The 21,211-nt window shown below is 46.8% G+C and overlaps 1 protein-coding gene across 1 annotated transcript in view; it reads left to right on the forward strand.

Annotated features, from left to right (window-relative positions):
- The window catches only part of PI4KA (phosphatidylinositol 4-kinase alpha), a 97,054-nt gene that overhangs the window by 56,394 nt on the left and 19,449 nt on the right, over window positions 1-21,211 (forward strand). Inside the window, exons 20-34 of the mRNA XM_081123072.1 lie at window positions 2,845-2,953; window positions 3,302-3,438; window positions 3,615-3,748; window positions 6,338-6,420; window positions 8,504-8,574; window positions 8,659-8,783; window positions 9,370-9,451; window positions 9,689-9,772; window positions 10,803-10,892; window positions 13,047-13,166; window positions 15,497-15,589; window positions 16,724-16,880; window positions 17,134-17,261; window positions 19,238-19,396; window positions 19,702-19,853. Coding sequence (XP_080979198.1) covers window positions 2,845-2,953; window positions 3,302-3,438; window positions 3,615-3,748; window positions 6,338-6,420; window positions 8,504-8,574; window positions 8,659-8,783; window positions 9,370-9,451; window positions 9,689-9,772; window positions 10,803-10,892; window positions 13,047-13,166; window positions 15,497-15,589; window positions 16,724-16,880; window positions 17,134-17,261; window positions 19,238-19,396; window positions 19,702-19,853 — 1,724 coding nt within the window. The remainder of the gene's footprint in view (window positions 1-2,844; window positions 2,954-3,301; window positions 3,439-3,614; window positions 3,749-6,337; window positions 6,421-8,503; window positions 8,575-8,658; window positions 8,784-9,369; window positions 9,452-9,688; window positions 9,773-10,802; window positions 10,893-13,046; window positions 13,167-15,496; window positions 15,590-16,723; window positions 16,881-17,133; window positions 17,262-19,237; window positions 19,397-19,701; window positions 19,854-21,211) is intronic.

The raw sequence follows: 21,211 nt of genomic DNA on the forward strand, positions 1-21,211 counted from the left end.
TCTGCCCTCCAGCTATGAATTCTGCCTCTAGGGTAATTGCAGAGTCTGACTTCACCTTGGCCTCCAGGGCTGATGTGGCTGCTAGGCAGGAAGGTGTCCCCATCCTTCCATGAGCTCAGTGAAAAATGAAGAGAGAGGCCCAGGCAATGTGTCTCAGTGGTTGAGCATCGACCTATGAACCAGGAGATCATGGTTCAATTAGAGGCCAGGGCATATGCCCGGGTTGTGGGCTCAATCCCCAGAGGGGGGCATGCAGGAGGCACCCAATCAATGATTTTCATCATTGATGTTTCTATCTCTCTCTCCCTTTCCCTCTCTCTGAAATCAATAAAAACATATTTTAAAGAAAAAGAAAAGTGAAGAGAGAGAATGAGAATTGTGACTGAATTGTGACTTATAGGGAGACCTTTTTTTAGTCAAAAGTCACTGTGTTCTCTGCCATAATTTGCAGCCCAGCTCTCCTGCCCATTGTAAGACATTACTGAGCAGTGCTTCCTAAATTCAATTCCATCTAGGCATTCATAATCTGTGGGGCTATGATTTGTTTTTGTTTTTAATTTTGAGATCTAAAACATTGTTATAAGAACATTCGGGATTGTCTGGAAGACCAACTTATCACAGAGCGCTGTTTCCTGATTTCCGTACCCGTGAGTGTGTTTGGTAGTGGTGTTACCCAGAAGCCTTCTAAAGTGAGAGTGAGACTTGGGAATCTGCAGGTGTGCAAGGGGGCTGCAGGGGGCATCTGTATGTTGCTTATGGTGACAAATTCTAGCATATTAAAGGGCTGTTATGTTTAGGACTCAAAAAGGTGGTTGAATCTTGGCCTGGCTTGACACTTAGCTTCAGTCAGACGTCATTTTCTCAGAGCCTGCATCATTCCTACTCAATACTAAGTCTTCAGCACAGGCTCTCTCATAATGGCTTGGAGAGAGAGACTGTGACCTTTGTCAGACTCCTCAGAGGAGCCTACTAAGAGCCGATGTGCTCCTGGCCCCTGGCACTTGCTTTTTTTTCTGTGTGGAACATCATCCCTCTGGACCCTCATGTGACTGCTGCTCTCTCACCATAAGTTCTCAACCTCACCAAAACCATGTTGTCCACCCAGGTGGGAATCCCGCCTCCTCCCATTCTCTGTGTTCTCCACTCTAAATGAGGGTGAACGGCAATACTTCATCTTTTAATGGTTGCATAGGATTCCATTGTACATGTACCACATCTTCTTTATCTACTCAGCCAACAAAGGACACTTAGGTTGTTTCCATGTCTTGACTATTGTAACTAATGCAGCGATGAACATGGGGGTACATAGAACTTTACAAATAAGTGTTTTCAGAATTTTCAGGTAGATAGCCAGAAGAGGGATTGCTGAGTCACATGGTAGCTGTATTCTTAATTTTTTGAGGAACCTCCATACTGTTTCCAACAACATGGATGGATCTTGAGAGTATTATGCTAAGTGAAATATGTCAGAAAAGGACGAGAACCATATATGATTTCATTCATATGTGGGATATAAAACAAAAAGCAACAAACAAGAACCTGGGAATGTGCCCTGACCCGGAATCAAACTGTTGAGCTTTCGGTGCACAGAACAACGCTCAACCAACCGAGCTACACCAGCCAGGGCCATATTTTTTTACAATTGAGATATAATTGATGTATTAGTTGCAGGTGTATAACATAATGATTTGATATTTGAAAAATTGCAAAATGGTTACCACAATAAGTTTAGTTAACATGCATCTCCACAAGTAGTTACAAGTTAGATTTTTTAAAAATAGATTTCTAGAGATGAGATTTTAGGTAAAATGGGGATATTTAGAACTTTGATGTGTATTACTGAATAACTTTCTAGGAAGTGTTGTACCAATTTATAATCCTACCATCCATGTGTTAAGGTCCCCCCCCCCCCCCAAGCAATGGGGATTATCATCTGTCCTACCTCTGTGTCCCTGGCCCATGACTTGGCCTGTACTTGGTGCTCATATGTACAGGCACAGAGTCCCCCTTCACTGCAGGCTGATTATCACTGTATGGAGGCTCAGTGTCTGCTGGGGTTCTGTAAGGACTGACTTGTTCAGCAGGCATTGTGCACAAATTTAATCATTTTACATACCTGAGGGCCATTCCCTGCTTCTCACAGGGGAGGGGAGCGTGGCACACAACACATGTCATTGGCTGGAGCAGGTGTGCAGGGCCTTTAGTTTCTCACTCCTACATGTGTACAGCTCTGCCTATACCTGTTGTACATCTTGGGATTCTTCCCAAGATTACTGTTTGAAAAGTTGGACTGCTGGAAAAGATTTGAAGGCCACTTCTCCTCAACAAGATTTCTCACAATCTTAGTCTCTTCAGTCACATCCCTTCACCTGAGCCCTAGCCCCAGTTTATTGTTGCCTTCCTCTAAGCACTCCATGCCCTCCACATTGCCAGGTTTTGGACCTGAATGCTGGACAGGCTGCTCTCTTTTCTTTGCCTGGCTAAGGTTTACTCACATGCTAACGTTGAGACTCATGACACCTTTTTCCAGGATCACCACCACACTGTGCTTGCTTACCTGCCTCCAAATTAGGTAGAAAGATCTTAAAGTGTAGGAATCATGCTTTTCACCTCCCCCATGAAAATTAGATACTAATAAATCTTTGCTGAATGAATGAACATTTACCAGGAAACTTACCGAGAAGTGTCAGTCACTGCTCATTTTGCCTTTTTCTATGCAATCTAACTGACAGGTTCCCAGAGAATGCTCTTGGAGAATGAATCTGTGGTTGATTTCACATCCAAAGGTTTTAGGTGTTTGTGAGCAAATAACCACCTTTTCGCCCTCTCTCCTTGGCACATCAGCTCACCCGACGGTTGCCGCCCATCAAGGAAGCTAAGCCACGGTTGCAGAAGCTCTTCCGGGACTTCTGGCTCTATTCCGTACTGATGGGATTCGCCGTGGAGGGGTCAGGTAGGGGCATGTTTGCTTTTCCAGGGAAGACAAGAACGCAGAGTAAAAACAAAAGTGAGGTAGAACTCAACCTAATTATGAATGTGCACACATTTGAAATTAGCCCAATGCAGCTGCTGCTTCCTGTAAGTATTTGCAAATGTTACACTTCCCAGATGGGGTTTATGGTTCCAAGAATGCCACATATCTTAGGAAAACGTGCCCAAGTTAGGAAACAGATTTGTTTCTGTGCCCAATTTGGGGGATAATTAAACAAGGGACCCATGACTCTAGAAATCACCAGCGTCAACCCCACTGCAGTGCTTCACGACCAGGGCTGTCATCTCACTTGTGTGCACTCTCTTCCAGGACTCTGGCCAGAAGAATGGTACGAGGGGGTCTGTGAAATAGCCACCAAGTCACCCCTGCTCACCTTTCCCAGCAAAGAGCCACTGCGATCTGTCCTCCAGTATAATTCAGCCATGAAGAACGACACAGTCACCCCCGTAAGGATTCTTGCCCTCCCAAGGATAGATTGTGCAGCACAGGAGTTTTGCTAAGCTCTCTTGAATAATGAGAGCAGATCCTTTCATTCAACACGGATTAGCCAGAATTAGTCACTGGGGTTTCTGTCTCCTGGGGGACAGAACACGTGAGACTTCAAGTGTTCATTCCCCTCTAGGCTGAACTGAACGAGCTCCGCAGCACCATCATCAACCTGCTGGACCCTGCTCCTGAAGTGTCCGCCCTCATCAACAAGCTGGACTTCGCCATGTCAACCTATCTCCTCTCTGTTTACCGGCTGGAATACATGAGGTAGACAAGCCTTTGCCTGCCATACAGCTACATTTGAGCTGATTTACATTTCTGTACCTTCTAGGCATAGGACTTGCTTGGAACTTTTTTCAGTCCCTCCCAAGATATGAAAGCTTTCTTGAAAATAAGCAAAAAACACCCTTTGCCTTTCTTGTGTGCTCCGCCATTCTGAGCACCAAACACTACATCTAATAATTCCCCAGGTGTCTAAACTCTGGTATTATCCTTTCCTCATAGGGAATAGACTTCTGAGCAGTCACAATACATGCTGCAAACTCAGTCAAGTTGATTGGCCAAGAGCCCTGTTAGAAACCAGCCCTAACTGAGACACTCACTGAGCTGGCTTCCAGGACCACAGTAGAGTACAAACAAGAAGTGGGAAAGTGCCTCTTCCAAGATAATACCATAGGTGGCCTGACGCTTGGGATGCATCATAACCACAGCGGACTGAATAGCTATAGTAATTGTAATGATCTGTAATTATCATCATCACAATATTAGTTTAGCATCGACTGAGTACCTTAGTGTATTGACACTCTCTTCAGTAAGCCTATGAGGTAGGCACTCTTACATACCCATTTTGCAGATAAGGAAACAGACTGAGCAGTTAAGTAAGTTTCCCAAGATAATCCCTAATTGTGATTGAAACATAAGTAGTTTTGAGCACTGTATCCTGCTGCCTCTTGTAAATGAAAGCTGGAGGAAGCAGCCAGGGTGCGCACAATGCAGCTGCCTATGGCTGCCAGTGTGGACGCTGCAGACCCACTATGCTGAGGCTGAGGCATGCTGCACTGTAGCCAAATCCACGAGCCACAGAAAGGTCAGGTTACACTTAGCCTCTTTGTTTAAGTGACAGGATAGAATATTATAGAATAATGTCTTACTCAAATGGTTTGGAAAAGAAAGGATTGATTCTTAAAAGGAGGGATAGTTGGAAAACACCATTATTTTAACCTTTATTTGGTGCCACAAAACCTTCTGGTAAAAGAAATCATACTTGGAAGCTCAACATATAAAATAGATTAAAGCTGTTTGGAGTAAGTGGAAATGCGCCCCTCCCTCCCACTCCATCTCCTCCTCCCTGCTTCTGGCAGTCTGAGGACCCCATAGCAGAGCAGAATTTGAAAACTATTAATTCTCCCCAGAGTCCCACAGAGCTAAGGGAGTGTTGACTTGCTTTTCCTTTTTCATTGTAATTTTGTTTTTTTTTGTTATAAAAGTAATATGAGAACATTACACAAAAATTTGGAAATAAGTAGAGGGGGAAAAAAACCCTGATCTCACCACCATCCCCTATAGCATGTTAGTATAGTTCCTTCTAGTCTTTTTTTTTATAAAGAATACATTTTTTAAAGAAAAACAGAATAAGTCATAGCAAATGTGTGGCTACAACAGATGCCCTCAGTGTCATGTGCCTGCAGGCAGGGCCATCTCCTGCTTCCTCACAAGCGTGCCTGTGACTGGTGATCTCAGGTTCTCTGTACAGGCGTTGACTTGACTGGCAGAGGAAGACTAAGGGGACGGCCCATAGCGGCTCCCATGAGCCCAGCTCCTGCCTTGGGCTACCTGCCAGTCCCCAAAAGCACTCTGTTAAGCATGGAGAAGCAACCCTGAAGCCTTTATTCAAGAACCTGGCTCAGATTCCCAGCCACTAGTTATTGGGAGAACTTTAAAACAAGTAGGAAATGAGAGAAATTATGTTAAAGCTGTGTACACATGAGCACTCGAGACTGCATATGCCTGAAGCCACCAGGCCTGCCCCACTGAAGCTTAACTCTGAAGGTGGGTGCCCACAGACACTGAGCAGAGCTGGCCCTGTATGTGCCTGCACTGTTCCTGTGGAGCTCCCCGCACCCTGAATAGCTCGCCACAGGGGCCACGGTTCAAGCGCATGCCTTTCTCTCCTTTCTCTTCCTTTTCCCCCAAGGTTAAAGACAGTTTTTACTCTAAACATAAAAATGTTCAAAGTGCATAAAGTAAAAAAGAGAATAGAAACATTAGGATAATAGAGAAGATGCTGAACATGAAAAATACAAGCATCACTTTTGTAGCCCTGAATCCAGAGATGCCCACTATTGATAGTTGCTTACTTTCCCTTCTAGAAGTCTTCTGTGCATATGCAAGCCATATATCCTACATGCTCAGTGGGTACACAGAGGCCTTTAGGAAAACTGTTTCCCCCGCACCGTGCTCTTTTCCCCAACCATTCATCTTGGATTTTTTTTTGTAGCAGCACATACAGAGCTACCTCTCCTTTTGGTGGCTACATGATGCACCATTGGTTGGATGTACTCTGGTTTATCTGACCAGTCTCCTGACAATGGACATTCAGCCAGTGTTGTTAGGAGAATCCTCATGCATGTAACCCTTAAGATCTATCACTAGTGGTGGGTTGCTGGAGGTAACCATATGGGAATGTTATGATACATGATGGACATCACTCTTCAGAAAGTACACGTCAGCATTTGTCCCTCTAAATGGCGTAGAGCACCTGTTCCTCATAGCCTCATCATTTCTGGGCAATATCAAGTCTGTGATACGGAGGGCCTGGATCTTTCAAAATTTACTCAAAACTGTTCTCTTTGTTAGGGTTTTGCGCTCAACAGATCCTGACCGCTTCCAGGTCATGTTCTGCTACTTTGAGGATAAAGCTATTCAGAAAGACAAGTCTGGTAAGTTTATTATTGTGGTACTCTCTTGATCAACTGAGCTTTGATAGGATAAAAAGGAATACTATTCCCTATTTTCTTTCTGTGTGTAAAAATCAGTATAAAACATATAACCTTAAAAAATACATATTTTTGTGACTACCACTACTCTGAGAGCAGGAAAAGCATTATTCTAGCCCGTCATCAATGCTCAAGTGTGCTCCAGCCCCCAGATTTCAGTCCCTACTACTATCCTCTGCTAAAGATCCTGGGCCTCTTGGATGGTCATTGATGGACCTGGAGCATCTTGTTGCTAGGGAGCAGTCATGCCTTTTAATGTCCGGAGCAGGCTGAGACTACCGGAAACCAATTTAAAGGAACTCCCAGTAGACAAATTATCATAATTTGAACATGAATACAATATTTTTATTATTTTACTTAAAAGAAGGTCACATGCCCTAGCCTGTTTGGTTCAGTGGTTAGAGCATCAGCCCGTGGACTGAAGGGTCCCAGGTTGGATTCCAGCCAAGGGCACGTACCTTGGTTGCAGGCTCCATCCCTGGCCCCAGTCGGGGTACATGGGAGGCAAACAATTGATGTGTCTCTCACACTGATGTTTCTCCCTCTCCCCCCCCTCTTCTCTGTCCCTACCTCCCACTCTCTGAAAAGCAACAGAAAAAATATTCTCGGGTGAGGATAAATAAATAAAAGAAGGTCACATATACTGGGGGGAAGGGTGGGGTGTATAAAAAATGTTATTTTCTTCCATTAAGTATTTGTGAAATAGAGACATGTAGTTGTTTCTCTTTAATCAGGAAAAAGCCACACAGTCCAGGGAAGGTCATCCCTGGTCTCAGAGGGACCAGGTAGAAAGGGCAGGTGATGGGCAAAGGCATCCTACCAAGTAGCCAGTTAGAAATGCTCCATACTGATTAGATGATTGAATAAAACAGAAAACATGGGGAAGAAGGGACAGACAGTCTTGACAAACTTCCAGTTACTAAAAGTAGAAAGAATGAGGCACACAGCAAATCCCAGTGAGAAGCTCAGGAACTGCTGTGGGTGAAACTCACTGAGGGGTGCTGAATTAGTGTGCGCAGTTTTAAAGAGAAATGGGATATCTACATAACCTCAAAGTACTTTCCCCAGAATATTTCTCAGTTACTGTGGTGGTTTTAACTTTGTCCACAGATTCTCTTCAGGAGGTGGTGCTTAATTCCTCTCCCACAATGTGGGCTGGACTCAGTGACTCACTCACTTCTGAAGAGTAGAGCATGGGAAGGGAGAAATAGTAACTGGACAGTGGGACACCTGGCAGATACCACTACACCCAAGTGATCAAGGCCAACTCACCAGCGAAAGGAGATACTGATTTCACACATGCCCTGATTGATTCGAGGAGAAGGGCACTTAACCTCTGTGCTATTTTTCCTGAAGTCCTATAACCTTAGTCTAATCATGAGCGAGTATCAGACAAACCTAAATTGAGGGACCTCCTACAAAATACCTGTGTTCTTCAGAAATGTCATGGTCATACAAGACAAGAACAGATTGAGGAATCAACATAGATTTTGAGGGAGACCAAGAAGACATGATGAGTAAATGCCACGTGACATCCTAGATTGGATCCTGGAATAGAAAAGGGATATATACCAGTGGGAAAATGGGAGAAATCCAAATAAAGCCTGGCCCAGCCTAGTGGTTGAGCATCGACCTAAAATCCAGGAAATTGCAGTTCGATTCCCGGTCAGGGCACGTGCCTGGGTTGCAGGCTCGATCCCCAGTCAGGGGTGTGCAGGAGGCAGCCAATCAATGACTCTCTCGTCATTGATGTTTCTGTCTCCCTTTCTCTCTGAAGTCAATAAAGATACATTTTTTAAAATAGCAACAACAACAAATAAAGCCTGAAGTTCAGAAAATAATATCGTATCAATATTCGATTCTTAGTTTTGACAAATGCAATGTTAATATCAGGGGAAGCTGGGTGGAGGGTGTATGGGAACTCTTCAGTAAGTCTAAAATCATGTCCAAACAAAACATTTGGAAGTAGCAGGGGTTGGTCCTTTCTGTTGCTGCTCCTGACCATGGAAACCCCTTCTTGTTTCAGGGATGATGCAGTGTGTGATTGCCGTCGCAGACAAAGTATTTGATGCCTTCCTGAACATGATGGCAGATAAAGTAAGGCTTGCCAGAGAGCCAGCACGTGTCTGCTGGGGGCACTTGGGAGGGTGCCTGATGTACCTGTCTCTTCTGACTCTCCAGGCAAAGACCAAGGAGAACGAAGAGGAGCTGGAGCGGCACGCGCAATTTCTCCTGGTGAACTTCAACCACATTCACAAGAGGATACGGAGAGTGGCAGACAAGTACCTGTCTGGCCTGGTGGATAAGTACGTTTATTTCCCTTTTAATGCTTTGTGTGTGTGTACACGTAGACATGTGTTATCATTGTTAATGTTATATTGTCAGTCCAGAAAAAAGTGGAGTCAGAATTAAAACTTTCAAAGGGTGATGCAGCCTCACACAGAATGTCAGTGAGTTTGCTGCAGTCACTATGAGTCACAGCTGTGCAGTCTGCTCCCCTCAGCCCAAGGGCCCCTCCTTCAGGAGCAGCTTCTTCTTACCCCAGGGTGTCATGCAAATATTGCCGTTTTCTATTTGTGCCATGATCGGGTAGCCCTGGTCATAAAAGAGAAGGATCGCTTGGAGGGTGGTGAGGTGGCCTGGCTACTATGTAACAGACAGTCAGATTGGAAGCAGATCACTTGGGCCTATGTCTGGCCCTGAGGAGTGGGACTGACTGGAGCCTGGGAGCATTTCTGACTGGGTGCTCTGCCTTGAAAGCTGCCTCACCTCCTCTGACCCTCAGCTGGGGATCCAGAGGTGGGACTCTTAGCCTCCTGAGGCTACACTTTAAGGAATGTGGGTGCCCTGGGGATTTGGCTCCTGGGACCTGAGAAGTGGCTCTCGGTGCAGGTTTCCCCACTTGCTATGGAGCGGGACGGTGCTGAAGACCATGCTGGACATCCTCCAGACCCTGTCACTGTCGCTGAGTGCAGTAAGTGTTTCTGCCCACCATATACTGAGCCTAATTTCTTCTTAATTGGGGGCAGGCAGCCCAAATCCTACCCTGGCCTTTCCCAGTAAGCCACAGCAAGTTTGGAAGCCCGTCACTGACAGGACAATTTGGGGGAAGGAAGGCAAATGCTCTGCTGCCCAGTGTCCCTGGAGGCACAGCTTGGCAGGGACAGCTTGGGGAAGGCTGTTGGAAGAGGAAGTCCTGTTGTGCTTTCAGGATATTCACAAGGACCAGCCTTACTACAACATCCCCGACGCCCCCTATCGGATCACCGTTCCTGACACATATGAAGCTCGAGAGGTAGGACCAGAGTGGTCCCCTTCTTAAGGGCCATTTCACTGCCATCTCCTGTGTCTTAGGGCCAGCATGTTCCACACATTATGTAAGTCAGTCCCCAGAAGTTTGAGATGTGAGCAGTATAGGCCCAGGGTCACACGGTATAAATGGTGCCAACTCCTAGGTCTGTCTGCCACTCAGCTGTGCTGATTCTCCACTCTTTCATTGGTTCAACTGCCAAACAAGTTTTCAGTTGAGTTTATAGCCTCTCAAAGCCATATGAGCAAGCATGACTTTGAGACCAGCTTTACTGCTCTATGGTCTGACTCAGAGCCCTCACTGTGGCAGATTGAAGCCCAACTCAGACCAGTACTCCACCAGGCTGGGGCTGGTCACTTTCCAACCTCAGGGCCTCCCAGCTAAACCAGCTGCCAACAGGGAGTTCCCCGTGCACAGCAATGAGGCCCCTGTGATGGCTTTTACCTCCTGGACCTTCCTTCTTCTTCAGTCACTGACTCAGAACTTATGTTGCACAGTGGCTGTGTGATGTGCTGTGAGTGTGGGCTCTGCCACACAGCCTCATGCAAGAATTAGAGACCACAATGTGTGCAGGCTCCCCAGACCCAGGAGCCTGGTGTTAGAGCACAGTCCCTCCATTAGTTTGCTAGGGCTGCCAAAACAAAGTATCACAGACTGGGTGGCTTAAACAACAGAGATGTATTTTCACACATTTCTGGAGACTGAAGTTTGAGATCAAAGTGCCAGCAATGTTGGTGTCCTCTGAAGTTCTCTCCTTGGCTGGTAGATGACTGTCTTCTCTTTATGTTCTGACATGCTTGTCCCTCTGTACATGACTATGTCTTCATCTGCTCGTCTTACAAGGACACCAGTCCTATTGGATTAGGGCCCAACCTACTGATTCCATTTTAACTTAATCATTTCTTCAGCATGGATTTGGAGGAACACAGTTAGGCCATAATTGTCCACAGTATACTGGTGGTATTCTCTGACAGCCCAGATACACTGACCTCGGGTTGATCACACCCTTTTTCAGAGCATCGTGAAGGACTTTGCTGCACGCTGTGAGATGATCCTACAGGAGGCGATGAAGTGGGCACCTACGGTAACCAAATCACACCTACAGGTACATTTTTTAAATTATCAAAAAGAAATCTTGATAAGCTCTTTCAGACGATCCCAAGACCTTTATACAAACTCAGTACGGACAGCACTAGTGTGAATAAACAGAGGCCCAAAACATTAGTTTAGTGCCTGAGAATAAAAGAATCCTCAAAATGATCTGCATCAGGAGCATGTTGCGGGGTAAGTGTGCTGTGTGGGGGTGAGGAAGGCAGGTGCGATCGGATCTGTGGGCAGGTGGGCCCAGGGAACCAGACCATGCGCACTCCAGGTGAGGTGCTGGGTCTGTGGCAGGACTTGGGGCTGCTTGCAAGATGGGCAAGGGAGGCATGCTGGGCTGGGAGGCCTGGCAGGCCAGCAGCAGCAGCAAGGTGCAGGGGTGGGGTGCAGGAGCTGGAGTGAGGATGTTGAAGCAGAGTCAGGACCCATGTTTATTAGAGCTCCATCTGGGCTGCATGTGTAGCTAGTTGTATGTGAGTCCTTTCAAACCAAAGCACTGCCTGATAAATGCAAATGACTACAAGGTGAGCCATTGCTCTGAAGATGGTCAAGCAGAGATGAAACTGTGCCACAATTTGTAGGAGGAAAGAGTCACCTTAAAAGGGATCAAAGATAAAAATGTCACTAGAAGAAATCTGGCTTAACAAAGAGCGGGTGTGTCAAAAGGAGCTTTTGAAGTTGACCTTGGCAACACTTGTCAAGATAAAACTAGTTCTGAAGTGTTTCTGGGTAGGGTAGAGTAGCTAGCTCCAAGAGCCTTGGAGGCTGTTTAGAAATACGTGGATGTTGCCTGGGGTCACTATAAAGTTATTCCTTCACAAAGATGTTGGAACGGTGAGAATGAAGATGTTTGGAGAATGAAAAAGTTGGAGCCCTACATCGGGCAGGCTTACCAGCTAAGCTGGACAAAGCTGGGCCTTGTGATGAAATCACTCCTGTAACATGACTTGTAGCTATCTACTGTGTATACTAGTATTCTATCGACTGTGGCAGTTTCTCAGACTGTTCATATTTGGAAAATGTCTGATTTCTTTTGGTTCATGTAGAGGAAAGGGACCTTAACTCCTAAGGCTGCAATCTAAAGAGGGGAAGCTTTTTTTCATTCCTAAAAGGATTCAGTGGACAAAAAGGGATCGGTAGAAAGAGATGTTTATTTTCTTAGGCCTGGCCTAAGAAGGAAGTGGAAAGTGAACAGGCTTGAAATGGTCTTGATATGTCTACCAGATATCTCCTTGGCCCTCCGTGTCTCTTTCCCCTGCACATCCATCTGTCTGAATCCCTACCCCACCTGCCGCCCAGCTCTCACTGCCTGGCCTCACCGGCCCCGCCCCACCTAGGTTTCCTGCCTGTTGCCTCAGCCCACCCTGAGCAGTCCTCCACACAAGCCCAGTTAGTTTCAATAGCAAATCTGTTCAATATCTCTCTGCTACATGTGCTCATTAGCTACTTCCCATCACCATGGGATCATGGTTGGTTTTCTGGGGTTCCAGAAACTCGCCAATACCATTGGCATGCTTTTGTGTGTAAATTTGCATTTTCCTGAGGGGAGTTACATGGTTTTCCGTAAACTCTTTTGCCTAGCACACAAGGCCTTTCAAACCTGGTCTGTCTCTAGCCTGGGCTTGCTCCTTGCCTTCTGCCCCTTATACTTGCCGCTTCTGCAGTATACACCCCTGGAGATCCCTAGGGCAGGAGGCCCACTCACACCTCCAGGCTCTGTCAGGTATACCTCAACCTCTATGGCCCCTTCCACCAGACTCAGGCACTTTCTCTGCCTTCCTGCTGTCCAGCAGTCTGCCCTTCACAGCAGGGCTGCCCAGCAATGGAACTGCCAAACTGCTTCATGTCTACAGCAGAACTAGGGCTCTGCAGCTATTTCCCCAGCACTTGGCAAATAGCAGATCCTTATAAGAACATGCTAAGGAATCCGTGGTCCTCTCATATTTACTGTGTGCCAGCCACTCTAGGGACCAATTTTGTCCCTGTTCACACAGAAGCAGCAGCCAGTCAGAGAGGGGCTCACCCTTACTGAGCATCCCACAGCAGTCAGGAGGGGGGCAGACCCAGCACTAGAACCAGTGTTTGCTTTACTACCTCACACCTCAGTTTATAAAGTGTTATTTTTACCTTTAAAGTAAAACATTTTTCTCTATTTCAGGAATATCTAAACAAACATCAGAACTGGGTATCGGGACTATCTCAACACACGGGGCTGGCTATGGCCACCGAGAGCATTCTTCACTTTGCCGGCTACAACAAGCAGAACACAACTCTCGGGGTACGTGAAGGAGTTCCTGGGGAGCAGTGAGCTTCTTCAACTGTGTAAGGCAGTGTGGGGGGAAGGGCCAAAGCTGATGTGTGGCTTTGGCTTTTCTCGAAAGCCACCTGGGCACCCATAGGCTGCCTGCATGGGGTGCTCGAAATGTCTTCCAGTAGTTCAGACTCTTGTGAGAGATCCCCAGTTTCAGAGATCAGCTGGTCAGTAAAGCAGGCATTTCCTTACTGTGCTTCTGTTTTGACAAGAAGGACTGATGGAGATCTAAGCTTGATTCATTAATAAGGTCAGTTTTGGATTTCTGCGAGTCCACATCCATGAAGAAGGAAACTGATCTGTTAGGCACAATCAACATTTTATAGTCATGTTTATTTTCGGCAACTTCCTGATAGTCCTGTATTCAGCAGATGCTGAACTGCACATACATCTCTTCAGCTTCATCTTGTTCTGATCAGGATTAACTCACAGGGCAGCACATCTACTAAGTAGTGCTTTCTGAGTTAAATTAGAGCCTGGGATCAAAGCAGGGGGTTGAGAACTGGTGATCTGACTGGCTGTGTTGCACTTTGGTGTCTCCCAACCTCGGGGCCCAGTGCAGGGCCTCTGTCCATGTCTGAACCCAGCATGGCTCTGTGCTCCCTTGGTGCTTCTTAATTCTCTTGGGATGGTGTGGGGGAGGCTGCCTGCCTATCTTGTAAAGATTCAGTGTGCTGGAGGTGCAGCAGCTGCGCGCCAGGGAGGGTGGGCCGCAGGACTGCTCTGTGACCTCAGGAGGCAGGGAGGATAGCCAGTGTCTGTTTACCTCCTGCCATCCTTGGAGCACTCACCTGAAGGTTACTGCGTTTTCTCTGAAGAAAGCAGCATCCCAGACACAAGCAACAGAGTCTAGGCTGCCACCTGCAGCCTTCCTGCTCTGGCAGGGCCAAGTGGCATTGGCTCAGCTCCCCAACCTGGGTCTCTCCACCAATCTGAGGACACAGGCAGAAGCCAGAAGCAGGGCTCACAGAGTAAGAATGCATGTTACAGTTTGTAGTCTTTCTCTATAGACTCTAGCCAGCTGACTTGTGAGAGATTAATTTTGCCTGAAAGACTTAGGTATTATTCCTCAGAAAATTAGATTTTGGTTAGGTTTTCCCTTTTCTGTTGTGTGCTCTGATTGTTGCTGTGCTGGATATCCTGGCCTAGGTGCCCCCGCTCCATGGAAAGCAAGGCAGTCTGCAGGCCCCAGAGTGACATCTCTCCATCACTCAGGGAGCCATTTCAGAAATGCAATTTCAGGCCAGCAGGTCATGCTGCCCAGAGAACTGAATCAGAAGACTTCTACAGGCCATCCACTGTCCCTCAGTGCACTGGGCATCTGCAGGCAGAGGGTTACCCAAGAGAGGGGGCTGGCCTTCCCTGTGGCCCGCCAGTGCCATTTGCTGCCCCAGGGCTCTGCAGGCATGGTTGAGTCCCTGTACAGCCTGATGTGAGCACTGTTATCCCCACTTTGCAGAGGGGAGCCCACTGAATCTCAGGCATTAAGGGACCTCCCCAGGGTCTCACAGCTCATCAGTGGCAGAGCCAGGTCCCAATGCAGGCCTGCTTGATGCCAAAGGCTACACACTGTCTCCAAAAAACATAAAGCAGTTTTGGGTAACCTTTTTCCCCCCATAAACCAGCTTACAAGTTTTATGAGAAAGCCTTCTTCAGTGACACTGGGCGAAGCAGTGAGCGTCAAGGTTAAAGAGAGGAGTCACTGAGACCCAGAGTCCTGGAGGTGGGCTAGGGGCTGAGGCTGAAGCAGAGGAAGTGAGAGGATGTTTTCCCCATTCTGTGGGTTTTCTCTACTCAGTGTGCCCCTTTACAGTCAGCAGTGAGTGGATGTTTCAGAGTCCCTGCAGCTTTTGCTAGCTCTGTCACTGCTCACACTTCAGTCACCTTCTACCATTTCTAAGTCATATTTACACACCAGTACCATCACAGAGGGGACATCCCATGACCATTAACTTCGCAACATTGCCATTGCAGTTTATGATGATTTTCACAGCAATCAGGTGATTGTTTCTGTTGCAAAGGCCTGTTTGCCGCTGGGGGTGAAAGTAATCAGGATGGCAAAGTGAAGCTATAGTATGGGCTGCCTTCCAGAGAAACTTTTCATACTAAATTTTTTTTTTTTTCCATGGGACATACCAGACTAGAGGGTGTTCTAAAGTATTTCATTTTACCAACTTGTCATTACTGAAGATTTTTAATAACCCCTGGATCTGAACTTGACTTCTTAATTGAACATAGGTAAACATGAGGAAGACACATTGCAATGGTCTGAAGTAATTATTGATATTTGTCTGTAGGCAACTCAGCTCACTGAGCGCCCAGCCTGTGTGAAGAAAGATTACTCCAACTTCATGGCATCCCTGAATCTGCGCAACCGCTATGCAGGCGAGGTACTTCTTCTGCCCCTGTGTCCAAGGCCCTTCAAAGTATCCTCATGTTGTGATGTCAGTCAGCTGCTTCCCAGTAGAAAATGAACAAGGAGTCTGGTGAATATGGAACTTACTCATTTTAGGTGGACTTGAAGGTTTAGGGCCCTGGGACTATCAGCATAGCCTAGAAATTTTTGGCAGTCACTCACCACACTGGCTACACTGAAGCATTCTATTTTTCTTGTTTGTTTGTTTGTTTTAAGTGGTAACAAACATTCATTGAGTGCCATGCATTATCTTGGTGAGGTGTACATACTATTATTTCAGTTTTACAGATAAACTGAGGCTCCCAAGATTAAGTAACTTCCCAAAGTCACACAGGCAAGCAGGATTGGGAACCACATCTGACTACCATGAGGGCTTTTGTCCACCACAACACAGTTTATCTCAGTCTGACAAGTCACTTACCTATCTCTCTGCCCCAGTTCCCTCACCCATAAAACATAGAAGCTAGCCTTCCCCATTTCAGAGGTCCCTGAAAGTCTGTAGGTGGCCTGGTCTAAGTAAGGGATTCACCTGCCCCGAAAGCTCTGCAACTTGCTTATTCTAGCAGACGCTCTTCCCATCAGCCCCAGCAGTGGGACCCATGCTCCGCTCAGCTGCCACCAACTTGATATTCCTAGTCACTGGGAATTGCTCTGAGGGCCTGTTCCACATGTTTTGAATTCCCAGTGGTGGGAAGTCTGTACTTGGTGTGCGGGTGGGTATGTATCACTTTTAAAATAGTGAGGCTGATTTTGTTAAGTCACTGATTGATTCTGAAGGAACTTTATCAACCCACATTCATGTGTCCCTATGGGAGTCAGACCCCAGGCTCAGTGCTGGAATACAAAGATGACAAGATCAGGTCCCTGCCCCCAAGGACCGACCATCTACAATGGTGGGAACACTAACACACATTTCTAAAAGAGAAGTTCCCAAAAAGCTGTGAGCAGTGGTAGAATTGTTGACATAAGCCTGTCACTCTCTGCGTGCATAAGCTCTAGTTTGGGACAGCGAAGCATTCTTCTGTGCTACCTTGTCAGGTGGCTGCCAGGGCCTCGCCCATGTGCCTTAATTACGTACACCTCTGCTGAAATGGTGTGCTTCTTGTAGGTGTATGGAATGATTCGGTTCTCCGATGCCACAGGCCAGATATCTGACCTAAACAAAATGATGGTTCAGGAGCTGAACACAGCACTTGACCTCAGTAATCCTCAGCACTACACACAGGCCATGTTCAAGCTGACAGCGATGCTCATCAGCAGCAAAGGTAAGGGACCAGCACTGTGGACCTCTGGGCTCATTTGTAAACAAATTGTTGGCCTTCATCATCCTTAGTGAACTGGAGTTCTGGCTGAAGAAAGAACTGGAGCTCCCCCAGTAGAGATCTCTGTTGCCTCTCTGGTGGGTGGAAGGAAATAAAAGGGCCATCATTGGCCCAACTGGTGCTATCTTGCTCACCTGGGGAGGCTATGTGTTCAGCCCATGTTTGAGGCCTCTGAACAGTGTATGTTTGGTTCCAGATTGTGACCCACAGCTTCTCCATCATTTGTGTTGGGGTCCCCTCCGGATGTTCAATGAGCATGGCATGGAGACTGCCCTGGCCTGCTGGGAGTGGCTGCTGGCTGGCAAGAATGGAGTGGAAGTGCCGGTAGGACACTGGTGGTAGTCTGCTCTTAAAGGGTGGGGCAGGGCAAGAGATGGAGAGAGCTTATCCACAGCTGGTGAGCTTGGAGACCCCAGGCCAGGCCCTCACCCTCTGGGGCCTCGGTCTCCTTATGTGTAAGAGTGTGATATTAATGCCTGACCACAGGGTGTTGTGGTGACCAGAGAGGCATATATGTTAAAAATATCCCAGTGGTCCCTAGAAGCTGTTATTTTTCCAAAACTCAGTAGGGGGAGCCATTTCCCTGAGATTGGAATGCCTATCAGTATCGAATGGGAATGGGAATTTTTGTGTTTGTCCACAAGGATACTTCTCTTGGCCTGCTAATTTTGGGAGGAGCAGCTTTCCTTGTGTCTGTATTTCTGAAGTGGCTACGAGAGGGAGCCCACAGGGAAGGCCATGTATTCCCTTTCAGCTGATTGAATGAACACCTAAGAAGAGTTTTATTTTTCAAAGATCTTATTAATTTTCATGTTAACAGTGAATTTGATGTGGGGTTTTTTTTTTTTCTCTTAAGATCAGTAAAGTGGTCAAAAGGGGTGTTTTGTTTTTCTTGTCCCTTGAGGGAAATTGGAGTATTTCCAAATATGGAATTAGAATGTTCTAGGCAGGGGGGTAGTGGCGGTAATCATAATACTTCACATTATTTTATAACTGTATGGAGTTTGTGTCAGGCACACCATTCAGAGTTTGAGGAAATGTTTTGGTTCAGTTGGCTTTTGTGGGAGTTGCCTATACAGGAAGAGGCACTTGTCCCTGCCTCTCAGAAGAAGTTAGCTGGTGCCTTGGGCTAACCAGTGGCTCCTGGATTCTTCCTAGCAGGAACTAATGTGGGCACTGTGTTCTCAGCCTGGCCTGCTCTACTCTCATCAGAGAGTGTGCAGAAGGGCTTAAGGGAATCACGCTGCAGCCTGAAGGGTTCTGACTCCAGAGCAATGCTTGTCACCTGTATAATGAGAATAATAACAAGGGCACTTTCAGCATGAAGTTGTTGTGAAAATTACAGGACTAACTCACGTCACCAGCCAGGAACGGTGCCCAGCGTGTAATAAGCTATCAGTAAACGCTAACTGCTATTGTACGGGTGGCTATTGTTACTGTCAGGAAAACAGTTCCTCAGTGACAGCTGTATAGCATTGCCACATGTACCCATTTTCTCCCTGTCATCCTGTGTGTTCTGTTTTCCTCTATTTTACTACTACATATGTTATGCACCTTATAATGTTGCTTTTAAAAGTCAAAAACATTTCAAAGAAATTAAGAAAAGGATTTTTTAAAAGCTTTATGTGTTTATTCACATATTTTCGATTTCTCACGCTCTTCTATATATCCAAATTTACAGTTGTTCTCTTTAGACTAAAGAATTTCCTTTAGTGCCCGGCCGGGCATGGCTCAGCGGTTGAGCGTCAACCTAGGATCCAGGCAGTCGGGGTTCGATTCCCAGTCAGGGCACGTGCCCAGGTTGCGGGCTTGGTCAATGACTCTCTCATCATTGATGTTTCTATCTCTCTCCCTCTCCTCTCCTTTCCTCTCTCTGAAATCAATAAAGATATATTAAAAAAAAAAAAAATTTCCTTTAGTATTTCCTATAGTATAGGTCTACAGGAAATAAATTCTCCTAGCTGTAGTTCACCTTCATTTTTTTATGCAAATGAATGTTCTTCCTGGATCTAGGATCCTAGGTTGACAGTTATTGGGAGGGGAGTTTGGTTGCTTTTAGCGTGGTAACTGCATCTTCTATTGTCTATTGGCTTGCATTGTTTCTGGGAAGAAGTCAGCAGTATTCTTATTGTTTCTCAGTATGTGCTATAGGGGTTCCCCCCACCCATTTTAGCTAATTTTAGGATGTTCCCCTTTATTTTTGATTTTTAGTAGTTTGACTATGATGTGCCTAGGTGTGGTTTTCTGTGTATTATCTTGTTGGGATTCACTGAGCTTCTTAAGTTGTTGTGTACTTGCAGTTTTTGCGGGAGATGGCAGGGGCCTGGCAGATGACAGTGGAGCAGAAGTTCGGCCTTTTTTCTGTGGAGATAAAGGAAGCGGACCCCCTGGCAGCGTCAGAAGCCAGTCAGCCCAAACCCTGTGCCCCTGAAGTGACCCCTCACTACATCTGGATTGACGTATGTGCCTGTGCCCCACTGCCTCTCCAGGCTCAGCTGTGCTCCACTCACTCTAGCTACAGGGGTGGGGACTCCCCCTGGGGCCCATGGCTTAGTGAGCATGGGGCTCCAGGTTACGATTATCTTACCGGGGGGGTGCAATGGCTATTCCATCTTTCTCCCCAGGCCCCTGTCGGCCTCTCTTTGCTTCCCTCAGACCACCACCCACCCTCCTGAGCACAGAGCCCCTCCCCAGCTGGCCAAGCTGGTTCTGGGGATGAGCCAGCCAGGCCCCAGCATGGCAGCATATTGTCCTCCCCTCTCAGTTCCTGGTGCAACGGTTTGAGATCGCCAAGTACTGCAGTTCTGACCAAGTAGAAATCTTCTCCAGCCTGCTGCAGCGCTCCATGTCCCTGAACATCGGCGGGGCCAAGGGGAGCATGAACCGGCACGTGGCGGCCATTGGGCCCCGCTTCAAGTGAGGGGCTCTCCTCCTCTTGTAAGGGGGGCTGAGTTGTTGGTGCTGTGGGCCTTCTCCAAGGGGGTTTCCCATGGTTGGTCATTTATTCACCAGAAACTGACCGAGCCCTCAGTATCTGTGCAAATGACCTAGCTCACCACACCCTTCAGGGATGGGGAAGTCAGGCATTGTTCTCTTCACAGCAGGGGAGTATCCAGGGAACTGATCTACACATAGACCTGGGGCAGCCAAATGTTGGGCAGCCTTTCTAAATTGGTTGGGGGTGGGTGGCAGCAAAATGGTGTCACCATTCTAATGAAATAGTGGTGAGTGAAAAATATCAGGTGATGCCCTGGCCTTTGTGGCTCAGTTGGTTGGACGTGTCCCATACACCAAAATGTTGCTGGTTCAGTTTCCGGTCAGGGCACATACCCAGGTTGCAGGCTCAATCCCTGTTAGGGGGCATGCAGGAGGCAGCTGATCGATGTTTCATTTTCACATCAATGTTTCTCTCCCTCCCCACTCCTCTCTCTAAAAATCAAATTTAAAAACTATTTTTTTAAAAAATAGCAGGTGGTATGACAAGGTTAGGCTGGGAGACCAGCTGTGACTTTGGTCACGTCACTTTATCCCTCTGAGATGTCTACAGAAAACTTCTGATCATGCCGACTGCAGGCCAAATCCTGTGCAAAACACCGGACACACAAGGAGAGGGCACATAATTCCCTTTGGGACATATGGCCTGGTGGGGGGACCTCAAGCCAGAGCACCAGGGATGCTCTGGACCTAGCAGGGAGGGCCAGCCTGATGGGAGGAGTGGTCTGAGCTGGACCTGCAGGTACCTAGGTGGTCAGATGGAGGGAAGGTGCAGAGCCCCACACTGGGGTATACCACTTCTTCTGCCTGTACCCCTTCCTGCTGCCTACCAGTAATGCTAGCTCTGTTGGCCCCACCCATGAACTCCAGACCTGTATTCCTGCAGCCCACTGGGCACCGCTTGGGCTGTGCTTCTCAAACCACTGCAAGGAAGAGCTAGTTCTTTTTTCCATAACTTTAAATCTGTTACCGACCTATACCTTTATAAAATGCAATGAGAATGAATTACTATAAAAGGATCTACATAGCAGTGTGGAATTGCTGTAGAAATGATTAGGTGCTTCCTCTCTGTTCCCGTACTTAATCTCGTCATAGACCAGCACTGTCTGTAGATACTCAGTCAGGAGCCCTGAGCTAGCAGAACGAGGTCCTTGGTAAATTTCCTTTTTTTAACTTGAATTAAATGTTCTACCTTCAGAGCACCTGTAGGTGAATGCATCTCAGGGAGTAGGTTGTTTTTATTGTTTTTTAATCCTCACCTAAAGATTTATTTATTGATT

This window comes from Miniopterus schreibersii (genome assembly GCF_964146895.1).
Source record: "Miniopterus schreibersii genome assembly, chromosome: 20".
NCBI lineage: Eukaryota > Metazoa > Chordata > Mammalia > Chiroptera > Miniopteridae > Miniopterus > Miniopterus schreibersii.